General features: G+C 37.6%; 1 protein-coding gene across 3 annotated transcripts in view; it reads right to left on the reverse strand.

The window, feature by feature from the left end:
* Positions 1-20,760, reverse strand: part of atp2b2 (ATPase plasma membrane Ca2+ transporting 2) — a 95,551-nt gene that overhangs the window by 20,101 nt on the left and 54,690 nt on the right. For all 3 annotated transcript variants that reach the window (XM_030134290.1, XM_030134291.1, XM_030134292.1), the window contains 5 exons: positions 19,923-20,087; positions 17,185-17,399; positions 15,633-15,875; positions 4,645-4,886; positions 2,313-2,547 (listed from right to left, as the gene is read on the reverse strand). In XM_030134290.1, the coding sequence (XP_029990150.1) occupies positions 2,313-2,547; positions 4,645-4,886; positions 15,633-15,875; positions 17,185-17,399; positions 19,923-20,087 (1,100 nt within the window). The remainder of the gene's footprint in view (positions 1-2,312; positions 2,548-4,644; positions 4,887-15,632; positions 15,876-17,184; positions 17,400-19,922; positions 20,088-20,760) is intronic.

Raw genomic sequence — 20,760 nt, forward strand, 5'->3', positions numbered from 1 at the left:
TCCACCTGTTTAGATCTGATATTATAATCTATACACAATGTGTTTGTGCATCAACAATGTAATGTGATTAAATAGTGATCGCAGCAAACGAGTTGGTCTGTTGTAATTAAAATCTACAGATCCACAGTTTGTAGCCTATGCGTTAAATAGTTTCAACTTGGCCTAAACTGAGGTTTATTAACAAATACAGGATTTAAATCCAGGAAAGTTGCATAAAGCAGGGCTGATATTAATCAGAAATACAAAGTGAAAAATGACTTTGAACAGAACAGCGAGTTCTTTCAGACTCACAGTAATATGATTAAAGGTCTTCCTCATTTCTCTCTATGAAAACTATCAAGCTGAATTACATTTACGTACATTTCCTTTGTGTTTTTTTTCCAGCCTGAAACCATCTCTAATAATAATACTAAAATCTTGTTTCACTCAAAGAGAATTTAACTCTTACATTTTAAAAGTGCAAATATTACATTTTAGTCTTTAGTTATTTGTCTTTATTCTAATATTGTGTCTCTTTATCTGATACTGACCTCTTATATTTCTCATTAATTATAAAAAAGCAAAGCTCTCTTCTGTTTTCATACATGTCATCATAGTCTCTCTCAGTCGTACAAAGGCTTCTACCATTGTTTATTAGCATTCTTGTCACTTTGACAGTATACACCCACACTGTACACTGTACAACCACACTAGTATTCAAACAACATTCTACTCCTACAATGTTTTTAACACAGTGTTGACATCTACAATGCAACTGACTTCGCTGTCTTTTATTTCTAGGTCTCCCAGTTATGTGCAAAATGCTACGTTGAGTAAACGGAATCTTCTCACATAATTACAGAAGATAAGGTGGTTAAAGTACAGGAATAATGGCTGTTAATGATGCAGCATTTCCTTTAATAATAATTTGATAGTGTGTACTGCCGCTGTGAGGGAATTTCCATCACTACAAACTTAGGTATAAACATTGTAATTTAGCTTTAATATTATCTATAACTTAACTATCCAGTATGAGCCCATATTTTAAATACTCTAAACATTATAATCTCAGCCAACCTCAATATTTAACCCATAAAGACCCAGTGCTACTTTTGTGTCAGTTCCCAAATTAATTTCTCTCTATATTTAACCTTTCTTAAGTGATTTATCACCAGTAATTGTCATATTATCCTCTTTAGTTTGAGTTTCAGTATAAATCTTGTATTTTCCTGCATTTAATTCACTGATTATGTAGATGTTTATTAAAGCTCAGAGGTTATTATATCAAAAGCAGAGAAAACTGAAGACATAGTGACTTTTTCAGTAAAATCTATCATTAACTGAACATAAACCCAGTGTTTCCATCCACTGTCATTGATCCAACTCCATGGGTTTTACTGATGAATCAATGTTGTAGAAGATGACGGTGTTTCCACGGTAACTACAGAGCCACTGAACATCCAAATGGGTCATATCTGATGACCATGAAAAGATGAGAAACTGCATTTTGCACCAGTTATGTACATAGTTTAATAGGATTAGTGGATCACCAGGTATTAAACAGTTTAGATCAGTAGTTGGTTTTGATCGCCGGTGGATGTGTGGGTCTTTATGGGTTAAAGACCCACACAGCAATCAATAAGAGACAAAACTAAAATTATTGTCCAAAACATCACAGTAACATTAAATTAAAGATGAAATGTTTAAATTAGTGATTCTCAAACTTTTTCGGCAAAAGAGAAATCCAACATCTTCTCAGAAAAATGTCATGAATTGCTATAGATCTGCATTTTTACTGACTGTCCCACTGTACAAAAAGTCTCATTTTTCTATCTTACTTTGTTTTAATCTTGGTCGTTTTTAATGTATTCTTTGTAGTCTACTTTTTTTTTTTTTTTTTTATCTTATTGTACTTTTTACCTCACGTCTGTCTCATTATGTCATTTTCATCTTGTTGTGTCTTTTACATAATTTTTATCATATGTTTTACACCTAAAGCCACTGTTCCCCTTTTATTTCCCATGGGTTTGTTCAGGTCAACATTTATAGGAAAAGGAATTCGTCTACATCGTGGTATGTTCCTCTGCCCTGTGACCCACACTTAAATTTGGGAAATGCAGACTTACATAATAAATCAACTGAATACATGTGTTGCATTGTGAAAAGAAGCCTGAAAAAAATGTAACTTAAAATCTTTAAAAGGGCAGGAGATGATTTAAAACATGTCACAGTGAAGCCACAGCAACTACCAGAGACACATGTAAACACCATTTACCCAGCATGCACTCCACACTGCACTATCACAGGATCAGTGAAATATCCCAGACTCCTACCTCTGGCCTGACAGGGTCCTCGATCCCAACAACACAGATGGCTATGAGGTCATTGAGGATGTTGTTCTCGTCATCCCAGTTGGGTTCAGGTTCACTGGGAAAGTCACGGTACGCCACACAGATGGTCCTAAGGCCGTCACACGCCATGGGCTCAATCACCTTTTTCACCATCTCGTCCTTGTCCCGTGGACGGAAAACCCTGGGTTCTCCGACCTCATTCAGAATATGGTTACATCTGCAAATGACAACGGAGGGTTAAGATGGACTATTATATCTTTGATATAATCAGTTTTTATGATCCAACATTGAAAATCAAATCTAGAATGTAGGGTTATATGGGCAAATATGTATGATTTTAACCAATAAGGACTCTGTGCGACTTCTGTGGCAGTTCCCAAATGAATTTTCCTCCTTATTTAACTTTTCTTATGTGATTTATAACCATTTATCTTAATATTATCCTCTGAATTTTGCATTTTAAAAATCATCTATTTTCTTATGTTTAATTGATCGATTATGTAGATGTTCATAAAAGCTCAAAGTAAAGTCAAAGGTTATTATATCAAAACAGAAAAAAACAAACAAAAAAATGACTGTTTCAGTAAAAGCTATCATTAACTGAACATAAACCCAGTGTGTCCATCCACTGTCATTGATCCAACTCCATGGGTTTTACTGGTGAATCAATGTTGTAGAAGATGACGGTGTTTCCATGGTAACTACGGAGCCTCTAAACGCCATAATGGGTCATATCTGATGACCATGAAAAGATGAGAAACTGTATTTTACGCCAATTATGTACATGGACTGACAGGATTAGTGGACCAACAGTTTAGATCAATAGATGCTTTTGGTCGATGGTGGATGTTTGAGTCTTTATGGGTTAATTGTATTTTTTCCTCTCTACATGAACTTATGATCCAAGAGTAGTTTTATTCATTAAATCTATATGGTGTGTATGTGCAATATGAACAAACAATAACAATATGCAGCATTTACAAAAGCATTAGTATGCATTATTTGACCAAAATAAAACAGAAATTAAAATAGAATAAAAAACTGAAAGGAAATGATGGAAGAAACATTCACAATGAATATATTAATGCAACAAAACTGAGGAAGAAATGTCTACAGTCCTACCCTCAATTTTATGATTTTTAAGTCATTTTTCAAATTTAGCAATTATGAGACAAAACGTTGATAAATTAATATAAATACATAACAGTTAATTCAGTTCATTGCCTGGCCTTATGTATAGGCAACATGTTGACAACTGTGAATAGACTATTACATGTTGTGGGCATTTATCAAAGCATGACTTTATGGGGGTTTTATATATTTCTGATGATGAAATGATGTATAATCTGCATTAAATCATGTTTGCTGTATCATTGGTGCCTCATCAGTGCAGTTGAACAGTCATTTAGATGTAACAGAGAGCTTCTTGGGAAAAAAAAATGCAAATAAATGCCATTGGTAAAATTAAAAGCTCTGTGCTAATGGCTCTTGTGGTTAGTCTGGACTCTGAGGCCAACAACAACAATATTAACCCAAAAACAAAAATAATAAATACTTAATATTACCATAAACAACTGAAACTGAATGCCAGCTCATGTACTAATGGAGCTGGGGTTAGACTTTGGTAACATTATGATCAAATGGTTCAGGGAAGCATGATGCACAGATTCACCTCCAACATGAGAGCTCACCCACAGCCCAGTAAAAGCATTCCTTATGTTACAACTGTGTCACATTAACCACACTAAATGGACTTTTCACTTTACTTAAATGAATATATAATGAAAACAAATGGTTGAACTGACAAGTGCGCAGTGCGACACAAAAATCCGTAGTGATTCTAACTTCTTTAAGCCATTTAAAACAGCAAATGAAGTGTAATTTGCGCAGATGTTATTTCAGTCAGTTAAAACATAAATGGGCATTTGTCTTTATCTGCATGAGAGCAGTTAAAACAAATCACATTATGCTATATGCAGCTCTCTCAGACTACATTAAACCCATTATCTTCAGTGTAAATCCATGCAAAAGCATACTCTGTTTCTTCATCAAGCTTCATTACTACCTCTCTTTTTCTAAGAGCAAGTCAGTTCTTACCATGCTGTTAATGTACTGTAAAATGTCACAACTGCATGACCTTTACTGAACACCCACTCTCAGAGAGCCTGAGATGGGGTTTTGTCCTTCAAAGTACATCATGTACAGTTTACTTCCCTGTACTGTACATTTAGTTAAAGTACAGCACCATCTTTTCAACACAATGTATTTAAACACCATTTATATTTATTTCTTTTAAATCAAAAACCACACTCACTTTTTGAGGACGATCTCAGAGGCTCCTTTGCTGTACATGCGGAAGCTTCCATCAGGCAATTTGATGACCGTGCTCATGGACTTCCTAACAGAGTTAAAGGTGTAGACTTTGTAAAGCTTTTCTTCTGGGATCTGGTTTCTTATTGGCTGGTAATCCCGCTTCAGTTCCAAGACCAATCCCAGCAGGCCGCACTCTGTCTTGTTCCCCACTTGTTTGGGCAAACCGCCTTCCTTATCTGGGGGCTGGAGGGAAAAGAAAAAAACATTTGTAGAGGTTTTTGAATTCTGTTTTCAGCCTATAGCTCAGTGGTTCCCAATCTTTTTTGGCTCGTGACCCCATTTTAATATCACAAATTTCTGGCGACCCCAGACATTCAAAAAGGAGACTTTTTTTTTGCTAAAATTAATTTAGAATGAATGAATAATTTGTTTTTGATTATGTAATAGTTTGCTGTACTATATTGCAAATAAATGTTAATTTTAGATGACATTTAGTCTATATAATGTATATTATTATGGACGGAGGCAGAAAAGCCAGGTGTAGATTACTGCACAAAGTGAGAATTTTATTTTCCTTGGTCAGGATATGTACAGTCAGTCCAGCTTTTATTTACAAGGCTGACAATTAATACTGAACAAACAGTAACTCAAACTATGAATTATGAAAGAGCTGCAGCATCTGAAACTGACCACAATAAACATTTCGATGGCCAAAATACAAAACCTCCTATCTGAAAAAAATCACTATTTTCAGGAAACAAAAAAAAAAAACATGAATCCTGGAGGATTCTGTTGGGTTTCTGTAAATTGGCTTAGAGTCTGGTTTTGACCAACTCTATATGTAAAGTGTCATGAGATAACTTTTGTTATGATTTGGCCCTATATAAATAAAATTTAATTGATTGATTGATGGTTTAGTTTTATTATAGTATGGTCTTTGTTGTTGTTGTCAGGTGACCTTCATGTCATAAGAAAGCGCGGGATTATCTTGCAGACAGACTGAAAATGTGGAGTCATCCTTGTTCTCACCATTTAATGTGAAAACTCAAAATCTAAAAATTTACAGATAGGAGGTTTTGTTTTCTGGCCATTGATTTGAAAGATAAACAGTACCACAGTGCTTCAGTTTCAGCTTCAGAGTTTGTCATGTCTTTTTATGTATTGGGATTGTCTCTCTCAACTCACTCAAGGTTTTTTTTTTTTTTAATTTTTTTATCAATTACTAGAAATTTCAGGCGACTCCATTTGAATTCCAGGCGACCCCACGTGGGGTCCCGACCCCAAAGTTGGAAAACACTGCTATAGCTCAACATGCCCACTTAATAAAACCAACACTTTACCTTCATTTTCATACCATTTTCTGTCTACATCTGAAGAAAATCAAGACTCACACACCATGGGTTTAAAACAACTCAAAACCACCCAGTCTTTTCAGTTCCACTCTCTGGTATTCTATAGATTAGCTCTTTTTCTCCTCAGTGTAGTGCGACCATTGTAAGGCTTGAAATAGATGATAGTGATAATTAACCCGCCAGCAGGTGAAATGGTTGCTCTGTGTAGGAGGGTGGGAGATGAGATGGATGGAATCAAACTCAGATGTTCTTATTTCAGGCGTGCAGCTCAACCCATTTCAATCTGTAATTGCACAGTAGAACCTTGCTCGTCTTTGGTTCAGTAAACATCTCAGCATCCATGTGTCTAAAAGATTGCATGGATAAAAGACACAGCATGTGACACAGGGTTTTAAAATACGCATGTATGTGAAAACTGAAATGCAGTCCTGATATGATTATTATTATTATTGCCTGTGTTTTGTGGCTGAAAACAACAATGATTTTCTATTTGTCAATAAAATATGTGAAACAATGGAATTTTGCCAGGTTGAAAATGCTTGTAATTTATTCAAAAATTAACCCAAAGATACTTGAATTATTGTTAAAATAAAAGATGGAACTGGCAATTATTTGTCATGTTTACATAAAACTGACTGAAATAATCACTTGATAATCAAAATGTTTTCATTACTGTAATGAGCAACTGATTCACGGTTTAGCTGCCTGGGAAATGTTGCACTGTATGCGATGTCAGTGGAGCAATTTCTCAGCCTCTCAGGGATGAAGTGTGTTTATTATCAACCAACAGGAGAGCTTTTATTGTGTGTGTGTGTATGTGGTCAAATCTGTGCGTATGACTGTTCACTTGTACAGTATGTATGTGTAACTGCGCATGCAAAACGCGTGTGTTTGGGTGCAGTGCGCGAGTGTGTGTGCGCGTGTGGTCAGCTCGTAGAAGACTGCATTGCCATGGTAACACTGGGCAAAGCATACGTGGAAGAGGAGACTTGTGAAGAGAGAGGGTGCTCTTCACCACTCGGGGATTCTTACTCTTTGGCTCTGATTGGCTTACAGGAGTCTCACTCATCTCACTTCAAAAACGTCCTCATATCTTTCTCTGTTTTCCCTGTCGTCCATCATCGTCCTCACTTATTAGTGTCCTCTCTGATTTCTTACTCCTATATCACAACAAACTGTCCGTATCACACAAAAATACTAACAAGATATTATAGGGAAGCTGTAATTTTCCAAAAGCCACAAATATCATTACATTCAATAGCCCACAGACACCCATATATATAACTATAGTGACCAATGATTCTCAGAAATGCAGACACTGCACATACCGAGCGTGCAGGCCCCGCTGTCATCATTCACAACAGGCCTCTTCGGATAATTACACATTCTCTTTGACATTTTTTCATTCTAATTATTTACGGTATGTGGGGATGATAAGGGTGGTCAGCTATAATTTCAGAAACATTGATCAAATATGTTGCATGCCTGTGTTGTGTGTTGCAGGTGATCAGTATATTCTAGAACACACTGCTGTTTCAACATGTTAAATTTGGTTCATTTGTTTCCTTATTAGCTAGCATTGGTAACAACTCATTTCCCTGGGGTCTTGCTATACAGTACTTGCAGTACACTTGACACCTACACTCTGAGCTGAAGAAAAGCTTGTCAGGTACACTCGCTGTCTCTAACATACACACATTATCTGCACACACGCCAACACAGCATGTCAAAAGTGCACTGAACATAATGCTTCTGACTTGCTGCTAAGCAGACACCTTTAGTCTGTGCTATTTGCCCCAAAATAGACTGACTGCAGGCTTGCTACTCTGCATCTAAATAAGCCTCCAACCAAGATTAGATTTAAAAGAATAGCTTGACATTTTGACGTTTTGAATTTTACTTTGCTGTTGTTCTCTTCACTCTGCGCTTGCTGCGATGTGAGGAGAGAGATTCTGCATTGGCAATGCAGTTAATCACATTAATAGCATGTTTGAATTGGTTTTCAACCTAATGACTGTTCTTGTCCACTTGCTAACGAGGTTTTGATAGAGAATGCTAATAAACTGTGCCAAACTGGGTTTTCTATTGGAGCCGACAAATATCTTTCCATACGGCTAATACGAATAAAAGAAACCTGAGCTAAGATAAATTATATATATTATATTTTATTACATAATACTGTATGTAACTTTCCTTTCCACTTTAGGTTTGGCTTTAGTAGCTTTGGATTCTAATGCAATATTTGGAAATTTGGCTTCACAATAAGCTTCTTGATTAATCTCGGAGTGATGTATCCTCTATCCTTGTTTGCTCAAGCAGTTCAATACACTGCAAACAGATTCATTCAGATGGTGACATAGTTTGCATGTCCCTCAAGCTGCAGCTGCTATGAGCCAGGGGTTCCATCTGAGGGGGTTGGAGAAAGTCATCTAAAATCTCATTAATCATTAAAACCCAATCAGACTGCTGGCCCTTGTTCATCTAGCAATTGGGCATATCTGGTGAATGTTCAGCTGTGTGGCTCACAGACACAGACAAGAGTATAAATACTTTATACTGAGTTTGCGGTAAATAACAGAATTAATGCCTCCTCCTAATGACCAATGATTACATCAGGAAGACACTGGTTGTCATTGGCTAATGAATGGATGGAACAAATGGCCTCATCTGCACCGTCTGCTAAGTGTTCAGGAGAAGAGGCTCCCATCTACAGAAAAACACTAAACCACTGAACCTAAGAGAAACCACTGTGAACCATACAGTGCATTTTATTATATAAATGTTAATTTTCTATCTCTAAAAGTCCTCAAATATTAGTCTTTCTTTGATATATTTGTTAATTAAGCAGGCACCACAAATTAAATGTACACTGTGTGTGACTGTGTTTTTTGTTTTTTTTTTCTATGCCCTATAAAAGGCAGAATACTCCATGAATTCAGAATCCAATCGAAAGCCTGTTGGGTAGTTGAACAACACCTGCCACGATAGGAGAACACTGAAAAGAAATCACAAAATAAATATATGCTGCTGCAAAAAAAAAAAAAAAAAAAAAAAATGCCAGGAGCAAGCACACTGAATTAACTAAAAGTAAAGATAAAGATGAGAATAAAAATAAACAGGAAGATAGAAACTATGGCTGCCTTTTATTCTCCGAAATCCCAAAGACATTCTGCATGATGTGAGTTTTGACGCATGAGGACGGTTTCTGGCAGGGGATGTCCAACATTGGCATGACTTGGCGATCATTTTCACATCCTGGCCTGGATGTGGCTAAGGACCAGCTGCCCTCTCCCTGGTCCTAAGGCGCTCCTGCAGGCAAGGACATATGCCAGAGGGAGAACTGGCAACCTTACTTCCTATTCCACCTGGGGCTCTCCTTAATCCATCCATCCTGTTTCTTCCCGCTCTCTTCTCTGTCTCCTTTTTTATTTGCTTTTCTCCTCACTCCACTTCCACACCACACCCCTTTCCTGCTGTTTTCCTCTATATATATTCTCTCTTTCTTCTCATTCTGTTCTTTTCTCTGTCTTACCCACGATTCACTCCTTCTTGCCACTTAGTGTCTTTCTCCTCTTCCTTGCTATCAGTTTCCTCACTATCAAGACACCCTGGTCTCCTGTCTTCGTCGCTCTTGTTCACATGTTTGTGTGGATGATATTCCAGCTCTCCACATGACTGTATCAGCCAACTGGGCTAAGGCCTGGAGGTGGCTGGAGGGCACTGATACAGTCTTCCAGGCCGTGATGAGGACGCATGTCACAAGAGTGTGGTTTCTCTCTCCTCCTGTATGATTTTGGAATTTATTTATTTATTCAGTCAGTCATCCTTGTGTCTCTATTTTCATTTTTACTACTTCTGTCAGTCTAGCTTTCTATTTGCTTTAATCTTTTTTCATTTTTGTCAACGTTCCCTACATTCTCAAACCTTATTGAAGACGAACAGTTCTAAAATTTCAATTCAAGTCCAAACTGAATCTCATTCTGAAACAAATGTGTATTTTTTCATGCAAATGATTGGTTAGTGGTTAGTGTGCCTTTATGAATAATGATTTTTTTTTTCTTCATCAAATGTGCCTTGACTTCTTTATACGCCTGTCCATACTGTGATATAAGTGTTTTTTTTTTTAACTATTGTGTTTTAAGTTTTTTATTTAAGTTTGTGGATACTGCTGGAACCATGTAAATTTCCCTCTGGGATGAGTAAGTATCTATGTATCTATGTATCTATGTATCTATCTATCTATGTATCTATCTATCTATCTATCTATCTATCTATCTATCTATCTATCTATCTATCTATCTATCTATCTATCTATCTATCTATCTATCTGTCTGTCTACTGTTACTAAAAAATACAATTGTTCAGATGTATTTGCAATTAAATAATTGATTAAAATTTTTCTTGTGCTGCTGCTTTCGCCAGCAGTTCGATGCTGCTCTTCAACCTTTATGTACTGATTTTGAAGAATTGCAAATTGTTTCATCATGGACATCCAGAGCTCCAAATATGGAAACTGCTTCACCCTGGACGTAGCCTTTCATGTATGACTGACAGGTTATTAACCAGTACTAAGAACAGAGAGAATGTCTAATCTGTAATCGATCTGGATCTGGATTCATAAACCAGTCTCATATTTTCAACATCAGCATTAAACTCTTCATACCCACATGTTGAAAGGGACTGACCTTGTGTGTCTTGTAGCTAAGACATTAAATTGATGGCTGAGTGATTTACATCAGTCCCATGGTGGGAATGAACGGGGGTTATTTATGCCCTTCTGTCTCATCTGACAAATGCAAACACTACATGAATTCAGACCTATTGTACTCCTTCCATGTCATATACACACATTTTATATATGACCCACCCACTGCCATCACAGCCCAAAGCCTCTTACTGGGGTTTATACAGTTTAGATTTTAATGCTTGAAAAATTACCACAGCATTTTGTGCCAGGACTGTCTAATTTATCTCAGATGCCTGGTCAGTGAAACTTTTTATTTCTTAAACAAACCATGTAACCATGTGGTGCTGCCCAGTTAATGATATTTTCATCATCGCCATGAAGACAACAATTCTCAAATCACAATTGCCAAGAAAAATCCTTTACATGTTACCTGCATTTGCACACAGCATGTTAACATATCAGATTCAACAATCAAATGAAATCCCAGCTCAGATTACTGGATATAAAATTGATGATGATGATGGTCTGACTAATGCATGTTACATTGTCATTTCATTATTGGACAACGTTATTGAGCCTGGCAGAGTCTCCTAGTAACATGTCTTACCATGTATATATGTAGCATACCAATGGGTAACATATGTCATTTAGATAATGCATTAATGGCATTGGTTAATATGAAAATCTTACAAATTAGCATTTTTATTGGTACCTCATATTTGATTTGCATGTTTCTCCCAAATCCACTTGAAAGACAGTAACTGAAAGCATAAAATCCTTTGTGTCATGTGATGTGTGATGGAAATCGATGGAACACATTAAGGTTTGGGTTGCTACTACATCAAAGAATTGCCATTTTAATGTAATGAGTACTTCTCTGTCACCATCAGCAATGTCTAACCTGTATGCAAGGGATGAATAGAAATATAGAAAGGAGGGAAGAACAAGTTGCCTTGAACATAGCTCTGCTGTGTATGTCTTTGTCCATGTTTCTTCTGTATCAGTATCCAAAAGTATTCTCGTACAGTACATGGGGACAGTGGGTCCTGGAAGCCATATACTGCACATTCAAGACAAACTCATGACTCCTTCAGCATTGTGCAAACAAGCATGGGATGTCCAGATGACAAAGGCACATGAGCCAAAGCCAGTCACTCAATACTCACTACTAAGCACAAATGAGGGACCTGTTACAACAAACCATTACCAACTCGAATGCTTGTTACTTGAACCAAAAGTGGTGAATTGATTTGTCTTCTCTCAACATTTTAAGACCATACACATATAGATGAATGAATTTCCTTAATAACAATGAGTTCCTGTCACCACCCTTGCACCAAGCATCTTTTCTTCATAGCTGAGGCCATCTGTGTATGTTTGTGTTATCTACCTTTCTTGTCCCTGACCGGAATAATGACCTGAGCAGGTGGTTGAAGCAACATGCGACTGAGCTCCCTGTACTCTGACACAGCCATGCTAAACACAAGCCACTGTGCTGAAAGAACATACACCTGTGATATGAAGACCTCCTGAAGAGTCAGTATGTCTGATATGACAGGTGTATGCTATGAGTGATGCACCTGTGTGCATCTGCACTTCACTGGCTAACACACACACAGTGTTAGCAAGTCACACAGGGTGCATCAGGGTTACCCAAAATGTGGTGTGGACACCCTGGGAACATGCATCATCTGCAGGGATGTGCAAGGCAAAAATTACAATGGTGGAAATACATAAGAATAATTGTTTTAATGTAAGAAGTTAAAATTTTCCTGTTTGTTTAGTTTATAGGCTTTAAATATATATATAACAATGATGTTATAATATTCTAGATGCTGATGTATCAAATATATACAGTATTTTGTACTGTTATATGTAGGATGCCTTTGGTTTGTGCCCTGATCAAGATATGAAGTGGCTGTCTTGTTTATGTTTCAATGTAAACTTATGAGTCATCTGATTTATTACACCAGAGTCAACATTTAACAGCAAAACATACTGGTTCAGACTGACAGACTCTCAGCCTGTCAGAATTATTTACTATGTGCATAATAAACAATAAAAATGCTCATCTCAAAGTAATTTTTAAGGTTCAAACCATAGTGAATTACAAATATTGGATTTGTACCAGTTTATTATTCATCATGATTTCTAGCCTTATTTAACAGCTTACATTGCTGTGAGGTATGATTGAGCTGGAATCATGTAACTTTGCCCAATAATTAAAAATGCACATGCTTTCCAAGATACAGCCCAATTACCCAGATGGTGGCGCTGCAATTAAGAGCCAATTTGCAAATGCAATCTGGAGTGTGTGTGTATGTGTGACCTAGAAAGTTTAAAAGCTGCTGCTGTATGTAATGAAGAATATATGAAATGGAAATTGAATGAAAAAGGAAAGAATAAAAAAGACCCAATTCTACAGGGCAAATGTTTGCTATATGGCTATTGCCTCTGGGGGCAATGTGTGTTCCTTTGAAATAACGTCAGCGTATTGACATCACCAGATCCCGTTCGTAAATTGCTCTTCAGTATGCATGAATTCTTTACTTGATGACACCCAAGGCAAACTGGTGTGTTAAGAATCTCATTGCTTATTTGCGTGCTTTGGTATGCATGCATTCATTGCTTTCAGAATATATGAATATGCGTGCACATGGCTACAACATTTATGAGCATGGGTATCTGGAGTATGTGTGAGTGCGGACATACCACACTGTATGTGAGCACTGGCGCATTGCATAAATGTGAGGATGAGGCTTCTCCACTTTAGAGTCTCTATATGCTGACACAAGAAGCAAAGCTACACTACTGGCTGTATTATGAAGCCAGAGAGGCAGTAGGGAGACTGATATGGGTATCAAAGCTTGCCTCTTTGCCTTTGTGCCTTTGTGTTGTGGCCATCAAAGACTTCTATAGCCATTCTGGTATCCCACAGGATTGGCCTCTTATATAAGAACACACCAGCCAGCATACTGCAGGGCCGGAGTGGCACTGAGGGAGTGGAGGCGGCTGGGGAAGGAGGGAGGGATGCACTAAATATTTCTCAGAAATTTTTTCATTTGTATTGAGCTTCCTGAGTTTATTTCATTCTCTTAGTCACATCTGTTTTTTTATGGATTGTTTTTCATTATTCCTTCTATCCCTTTGGGAATGAATGCTTCCCATGGCCACATGTATAGTTAAGCACTACTGTACCAATTATTATGGGCTAGCATGTTAATGTTCTGTGCGTGTGTGTGCTGGAAGTGGGCAATTTTCCATTGACACATTGATGAAGGCATATGTGCACGAAATCATTTTAGGTTTACACCATTAATTTCAACAAGGCTGACTACTTTGGTGCATGAGTTAACCTGTTTTATGAATGAAGAGATTTAATTTGACTAAATCTACTGTTTAATCCACAAAGTCTAAGCGACACACTGCTGGTGATTAATTCTGTAGTGCTGAGCAGCTATAGAGGTACAAAATACTGATGTAATGCTGCAAAATATTCCCTCAGGTTTTCCTAAAAGGATAAGAACTTGTTCATGTGGCACATCCAGGTAAAAATGAAATTATATCAACAGTACTGGTACACAGTTACAACCACATGATACAGTACAAGTCTACAAGTCATGAATATTGTTGAAGAAATTAAACCTTTATCACTTTATACCCTGTCATAGAATAAGGGGCTTTAGCTAATACTCCATTTAACATGAAACTGTTTCAACTGACAGTGAAACTAGTGTTCTGTACAACACTGTATGTGCTTCAGTTTAGAGAAACCACAGTTACAGCTGACACCGAGCAATTGCACTTCATCTCAGTCGGCCAGTAAACAACACTTCCACCAAGACTGCAGTCATGCCTGGAGGGGTAAGAAGTAAAATCTGTGGGATCCCTCTGACGCAGATGTCCTGCCCGCCCTCAGCTCATTCTTCATGCACGTTCCATAAGGACATTTGTCAGTTGGTCAGCCATCAATGAAGAAACTCTACAGGGTTTGAGTTTTTTGTAAAGACAGTGGCACAAACACCGGATGGTACTGAGTTTTTGTTTGTTGATATGCCATCAATTTACAATGAAGACACTGGATTATGGTCTCCAGAAAATTCATTCAAGTCTATATAATATAACGTCCTGGAAAGTTATGGAAACAAGTAGAATAAGTATGTGTGTGTGTGAGGTTGAGCAGCAAAAAGTCATGCCGAGAATATTTTTTTACTTCGGCATATTGCGATAACTAAGGACACCCTGTTTCTGGCAGCCTGTGCTTTTATGGTTTTTACAGCAGACACTTTATTATGAAGGAGCCCTGTGGACTGAATGCATGGCGATGCACGTACGTTTCATATTTTGTGATCAGAGTGTGTGACAGTTGTGTGTGAGTCTATCTGTCTGTCTATATACTGTATTTATCTATTTCTTATTGCATGCAGGTCTAATTGGCTTTGAGAAAATCTCTCTTCGCTGCATTCACTGTAAACAAGAGACCGTCTCCAGCACTTAGACAGATTGGATTCAATTACAGTCTGCTACGGTCTGAATATCAGATAAGACAAAATTACACAACCGTTCTCAAGGTGACAAGTTGAGTGAATGCCTGATGAATTTAAAGCAGCAGCCAAGGACACTGACTGCCTGCTTTGCCAAGAAGGTACTGCAGAACTGTCTCACTGTTTCAGAGGTGCTCTCATCATATGATTTCACTGCTCTCACAGAGGGAGCTCTTATTATAACTAACCAGCATTTAAGAATACACAAGAATACAGACTGTGTTAAACATAGAAGGCAAAGCAACACACAAATGACCAAAACCCACTATATTAGAGTATTATTATTATTATTATTATTATTATTATGACACCATAGTTACCAAGATATAATTAAGTACATCTTATTTTACATTTGGGGCATTTATTCCCTTAAGGATGGACCTGGAAATGGTAGCAGGAGACTTACCAGTATCTTAGTGGTATAGGCGCTGTTGATGGAGATGGCGTTGACCAGTAAGTCCAGTGATTTTGGCGGCAGAGCTCCGGGTTCTGGGATTTCTTTATAGTGCACATCTCCAACATAGCACTGCACAGCCGTCATACGGTTGGTGGTTAGCGTGCCTGTCTTGTCAGAACAGATGGCTGTGGCATTGCCCATCGTTTCACATGCATCCAGGTGACGCACCAGGTTGTTGTCTTTCATCATTTTCTGTTGAGAGCAGACAGCATGATTAGCATGATATGTTGCAAATACTGGAATATTTAGACTGATCCGGTACAGTTATGCCTGAATTTGTTCATCATGCACTTGTACTGGTTAAACATTGGTTTCTGTAATGACCAAAAATACAAAGGATTGTGTTTGGGCTTAAAATGCACAAACTTATACTGTATAGCGGCTAAATATAACTTAGGGGGTCAAATGAGTGACCATTTTTGTAAAAAAAAAAAAAAAAGTTGTGAGAAATGCACAGAACTGTGTTGAAATAATGCTCATACATTTGTGCACAGACTACTGATATTATTTGACAGTGGAAGCTATATTTTCAGAAATATTTGATTTTGAAAAGCACGTATATGTGAAAGCTTTTGCTGGTGGACAGATGTGACATTTCCCATGATGATCTAGTCAGTACCAGTACTTTATTAGTAATAAACTTATATACTTACTATTGCTAATTATCCTCTTATTCATAAATGTTAGTATTGTGGATCTAAAACAATCATACTAAAGAGTAAATCACAATATAGAATTGTTATTTCTTTATAAAAATGCTTATTATTAGAAAACTGTTGATTTAAAAAGTGACGTGTGACATTCTTAATGTATGTATTTGCGTAACATAAACAGGATTGATCAGTGCCATACTCCATATTGCAACCTGTAAAAATAAAACATGTGATATGTAGTATATAATCTTGTAAGAAAAATTGGAGAATCTAGAAGAATAGAATACTTGTTTTTCAGGTAAATTCAGTTAAAATATAACTTGGCCATTTGTGACATGAAAATATAGCATTAATTGGGATGAAATTGGACATTTTTGACCTGAAAACATAGTTCATATGACCATCAACATGTTGCAACAGAACTGAAATCCTGTAAATTTGCATAACTTGCATTTACCAACACAAAGTTCCTTTGGGGATTCACTTATATTGATTTCTTATGCACAAAGACATAAATAAGACCCCTAAGCAAATTTTAGCTGATAGGTAAAAGACAGAAACAAAGAAATAAACTTCCTTGGGTTAGTTTGTTTGTTTGAAACTGTTTTTTAAATTTAAGATAGAGCTCACAAAGCACATTTATCACTTATGTCCTAACTAAAGAGAAATACAAATAACAAAATAGGTGAAAAATACTAATAAACACACAATAGGTAAATTTTCCAGTCTGTGAAATCGTTTTACAATACAATATTAGCAAACGTACACATAAATGCATACACTGTACAAATGGAAATCCCTGACTTTCCAGCAGTACCAAATGTAAGCATGTGTCATTTCTTCCTTACTTTGACAGAGTAGGCCAGGGAGATGGTGACAGCCAGCGGCAGCCCCTCTGGCACGGCCACCACCAACACAGTCACACCAATGATGAAGAACTTGACAAAGTACTGGATGTAGACAGGAGTGCACTCCGGCATCCAAGGGTGCTTCTGCATCACAAAGTTGTCAATAGCAAAGTACAGGACCAGGATGATGACTGTGATGGCTGACATGAGCAAACCTGGAAAAGGTACAGAAAGTGAAAAGGTATAGAATGAAAAGGAGACATAGATTTGAATATAATCAGAGTAAAATTTGACCAAATCTTCATTCCAAAAGGATGCAACAAAGTATTTAAGCCAACAAAACACGATTAAGCATCAACAATGTATCAAGTGCATTCGTTTTGCTAGAAGCCAGTAATGCAGGATGTAAATAAGGTCGGTGTTGCATGTTCGTCCTATTTGTGCAGCGGAGTGGTCAGAACATTTATGGTGTTGGAAATGCTTCTTTGTCTTCGGTTGCTATCTCCTTAGTATACATGCTTTGCCTGAGTGGGCAGTGAAGACTAAATTAACCTTCACCTGCAGCAGGATTCAGTTCCAACTGCAAGCTCTCATCAACCACAACCATCTTGAGCTAGTCTCAGCTGTCATCGCTAACTCCCCGGTGGCTTTCTTCAGTTGTTTGGATTCCAAACTCATCTATCTGATGTTGCTGAAAAACCACGACAGACAACTTTGTGCCATCTTTTGACGAGAGCCTCATCGATCAATTCCCGGTACTTTCTTTTCGTCAGTTGGTGAGAGATGGCTAGCCTGTCCTCTCAAGGGTACCGTGGCTTCAGCGACTAAGATGTTTTTTGTGCTCATGGAAAGAGGAACTATGTCTGGTCAAACTGAGGTTACTGCCATGTTTTCCAGCAGACAAGTCTCTCCTTCAAATCCCCATGCATATACCAGCCAGAAGGACAATACAAAGCATGGGGGGCAGGTTCTTGGCAGTTGTTCCTACCCACATCTCCTTCCCTTTGGAAGCAGCCTCTGTTCAGGCACTTATTGTGCTAGTTTGTTTTAAGAAAAATGTCATTTGCTGAGGACAGGTGTTTTGGTCTTACAGAGGCTAAACAGCCACTTCCTATTATGACAGTTTGTCCTTATATGGAGGCTGGATCTTTAAGACGTATACAGGGTGGGGAAGCAAAATTTACAATGAACATTTAGTTGTTTTTTCTCAGCAGGCACTTCGTCAATTGTTTTGAAACCAAACATATATTGATGTCATAATCATACCTAACACTATTATCCATACCTTTTCAGAAACTTTTGCCCATATGAGTAATCAGGAAAGCAAACGTCAAAGAGTGTGTGATTTGCTGAATGCACTCGTCACACCAAAGGAGATTTCAAAAATAGTTGGAGTGTCCATAAAGACTGTTTATAATGGAAAGAAGAGAATGACTATGAGCAAAACTATTACAAGAAAGTCTGGAAGATACTATTAAAGAAGAATGGGAGAAGTTGTCACCCAAATATTTGAGGAACACTTGCGCAAGTTTCAGGAAGCGTGTGAAGGCAGTTATTGAGAAAGAAGGAGGACACATAGAATAAAAACATTTTCTATTATGTAAATTTTCTTGTGGCAAATAAATTCTCATGACTTTCAATAAACTAATTGGTCATACACTGTCTTTCAATCCCTGCCTCAAAATATTGTAAATTTTGCTTCCCCACCCTGTAATATGAACACAACACAGTAAACTTAATAAGATTCATGCTGCATATCTGGCGTCTTTAACCTTGCTGTTTGCTAATAACCTGCACCTGCTGTCAGGTAGATACAGACCAGCTGGGGCTTATTAAGATCGAATACAGAGGATGGATTGTATAAAGATTCACATAGAAGCAGGAATGCATGTAAGGGGGGGTCAGAGGCCCCAGAGTTCCGGTATTTTCTCCCATATCTCCCATACACCATATGATCTTGCAGTGCTGGTTGCCTGCTAATCCATCCACGGTACTTCATTGTTATGACACCATGTCCTCATTCAATCACTCAGGCCAACATACTGATGTAACGGCACACAGTTAAAATAAGGACTTCCTGAAGGGGTTCAATGAAAAGGATCTGCTTAACTAATTACCTACTACTAATGATAAGATGAGTAAATATCTTTTGTACAGTAGTCAAGTTTATTTAATTTCCTAAAAGGAAACTGAGGAATATTCTGTTATTTTGGGGGGGGTCACAGTTGGCAGAATTCTCAAGCATGTCATTTTCAGTATTCTCAATATGTTACTGCTGAGAGGACACCTACAACGTGGGCATTCTGGCATGTGGGCATCTGTTACTAAAAATGCTCGTTGAAATCCATCCACTGCAAGTACATCAGACATTTTAATATCAACTCCTTGGTATTTTGATTTTGTATCAACACTGTATTTTTTTATTCTTAAAATTTCCTCAAAATTGATTCAGATAGCTAGGAAATACACTCTCAGTTCTACCTACACTCGAAATGTTTCAGCAAATTGGCAGAGTTCAGGTCACTTAAAAAAGAAAGTGCCAAAGTTCTCTCATAGCTCCATAATCTTGACATTTTAGCATTCTCTCTAACTGCTTCGATTGCTTTAAGTGACTGGGACGTGAGTCTCATCGGTGCAAGGTGTTTTTTTGATGGACAGGATGATGGTTCAGTACCTTGTTGTTCCTGATTTAAGTGCCTGACTGAGTGATGGACCTGTCTGAGTTCAATTTGCTGTACCTGCTTTGCCAATCTGGACAGCCAGTTTGGTCAGCTTCCCTTGCAGCACAGACTTCTCTTTCTTGGGCACGGACACTTTCTTCCTCTCTTTCTCATCAGCCTCTCCACCTTCTGCACTCTTTAGAGGCTGCATCTCCATGGCAGCTGCTCCGTCCGGCTTCTTTACTGTAAACACCACAAAACACAAAAGACGACGCACAGTGTTAGAAATGGAGATTAGACCAAGGCAATGGAGAGGAGGAGGGAGAGAGGCTTTAAGTGTACCAGTAGCTCCAGCACGCCCAGTAAATATAAACAGTTTAGATTTAAAGCCAACAAGAGATCACTGTGACAGATAGAGACTAAGGTATATACTGTATAACACCTTTAGATACCGTAATGAGAACTGAATTGTTTGTGTGCTACTACACTGTTTTGTTGGAAGGAGCAGGTTATGTCATTTTCCTCAAATAAGTAAAACACTGAGATTCTTTTTTTTTTATTGTTATTATTCTTGCTATCTTTTCATCATAAACATATTTCCGAGAATTTCCACATCCAAGCTCCAGGCCACATTCCCAGATTGTTTAGGAGTCTGCTGAGCATTTGCACAAAGTTAAAGAAAGTAACCTTATGCAGCAGTTTCATGCAGAAAGAAAGTTCAATGTTGTTCATATGAAAAATAAATAAAATAAAATATACATACTGGGTTGGCTTGAAAACAAAAAAGGACCCAAAAAAAAGGGGGAAAGGAAGTGAAAACAGAAGATCTAGAATATAAAACATTAAAGGCTGAGTGTACACTGAATATAAACCAAATAATGTTAAAATTGAGAGTGGAAATGTATCGATAACCAGA

Source organism: Sphaeramia orbicularis, chromosome 5 (assembly GCF_902148855.1).
Source record: "Sphaeramia orbicularis chromosome 5, fSphaOr1.1, whole genome shotgun sequence".
Taxonomy (NCBI): Eukaryota; Metazoa; Chordata; class Actinopteri; order Kurtiformes; family Apogonidae; genus Sphaeramia; species Sphaeramia orbicularis.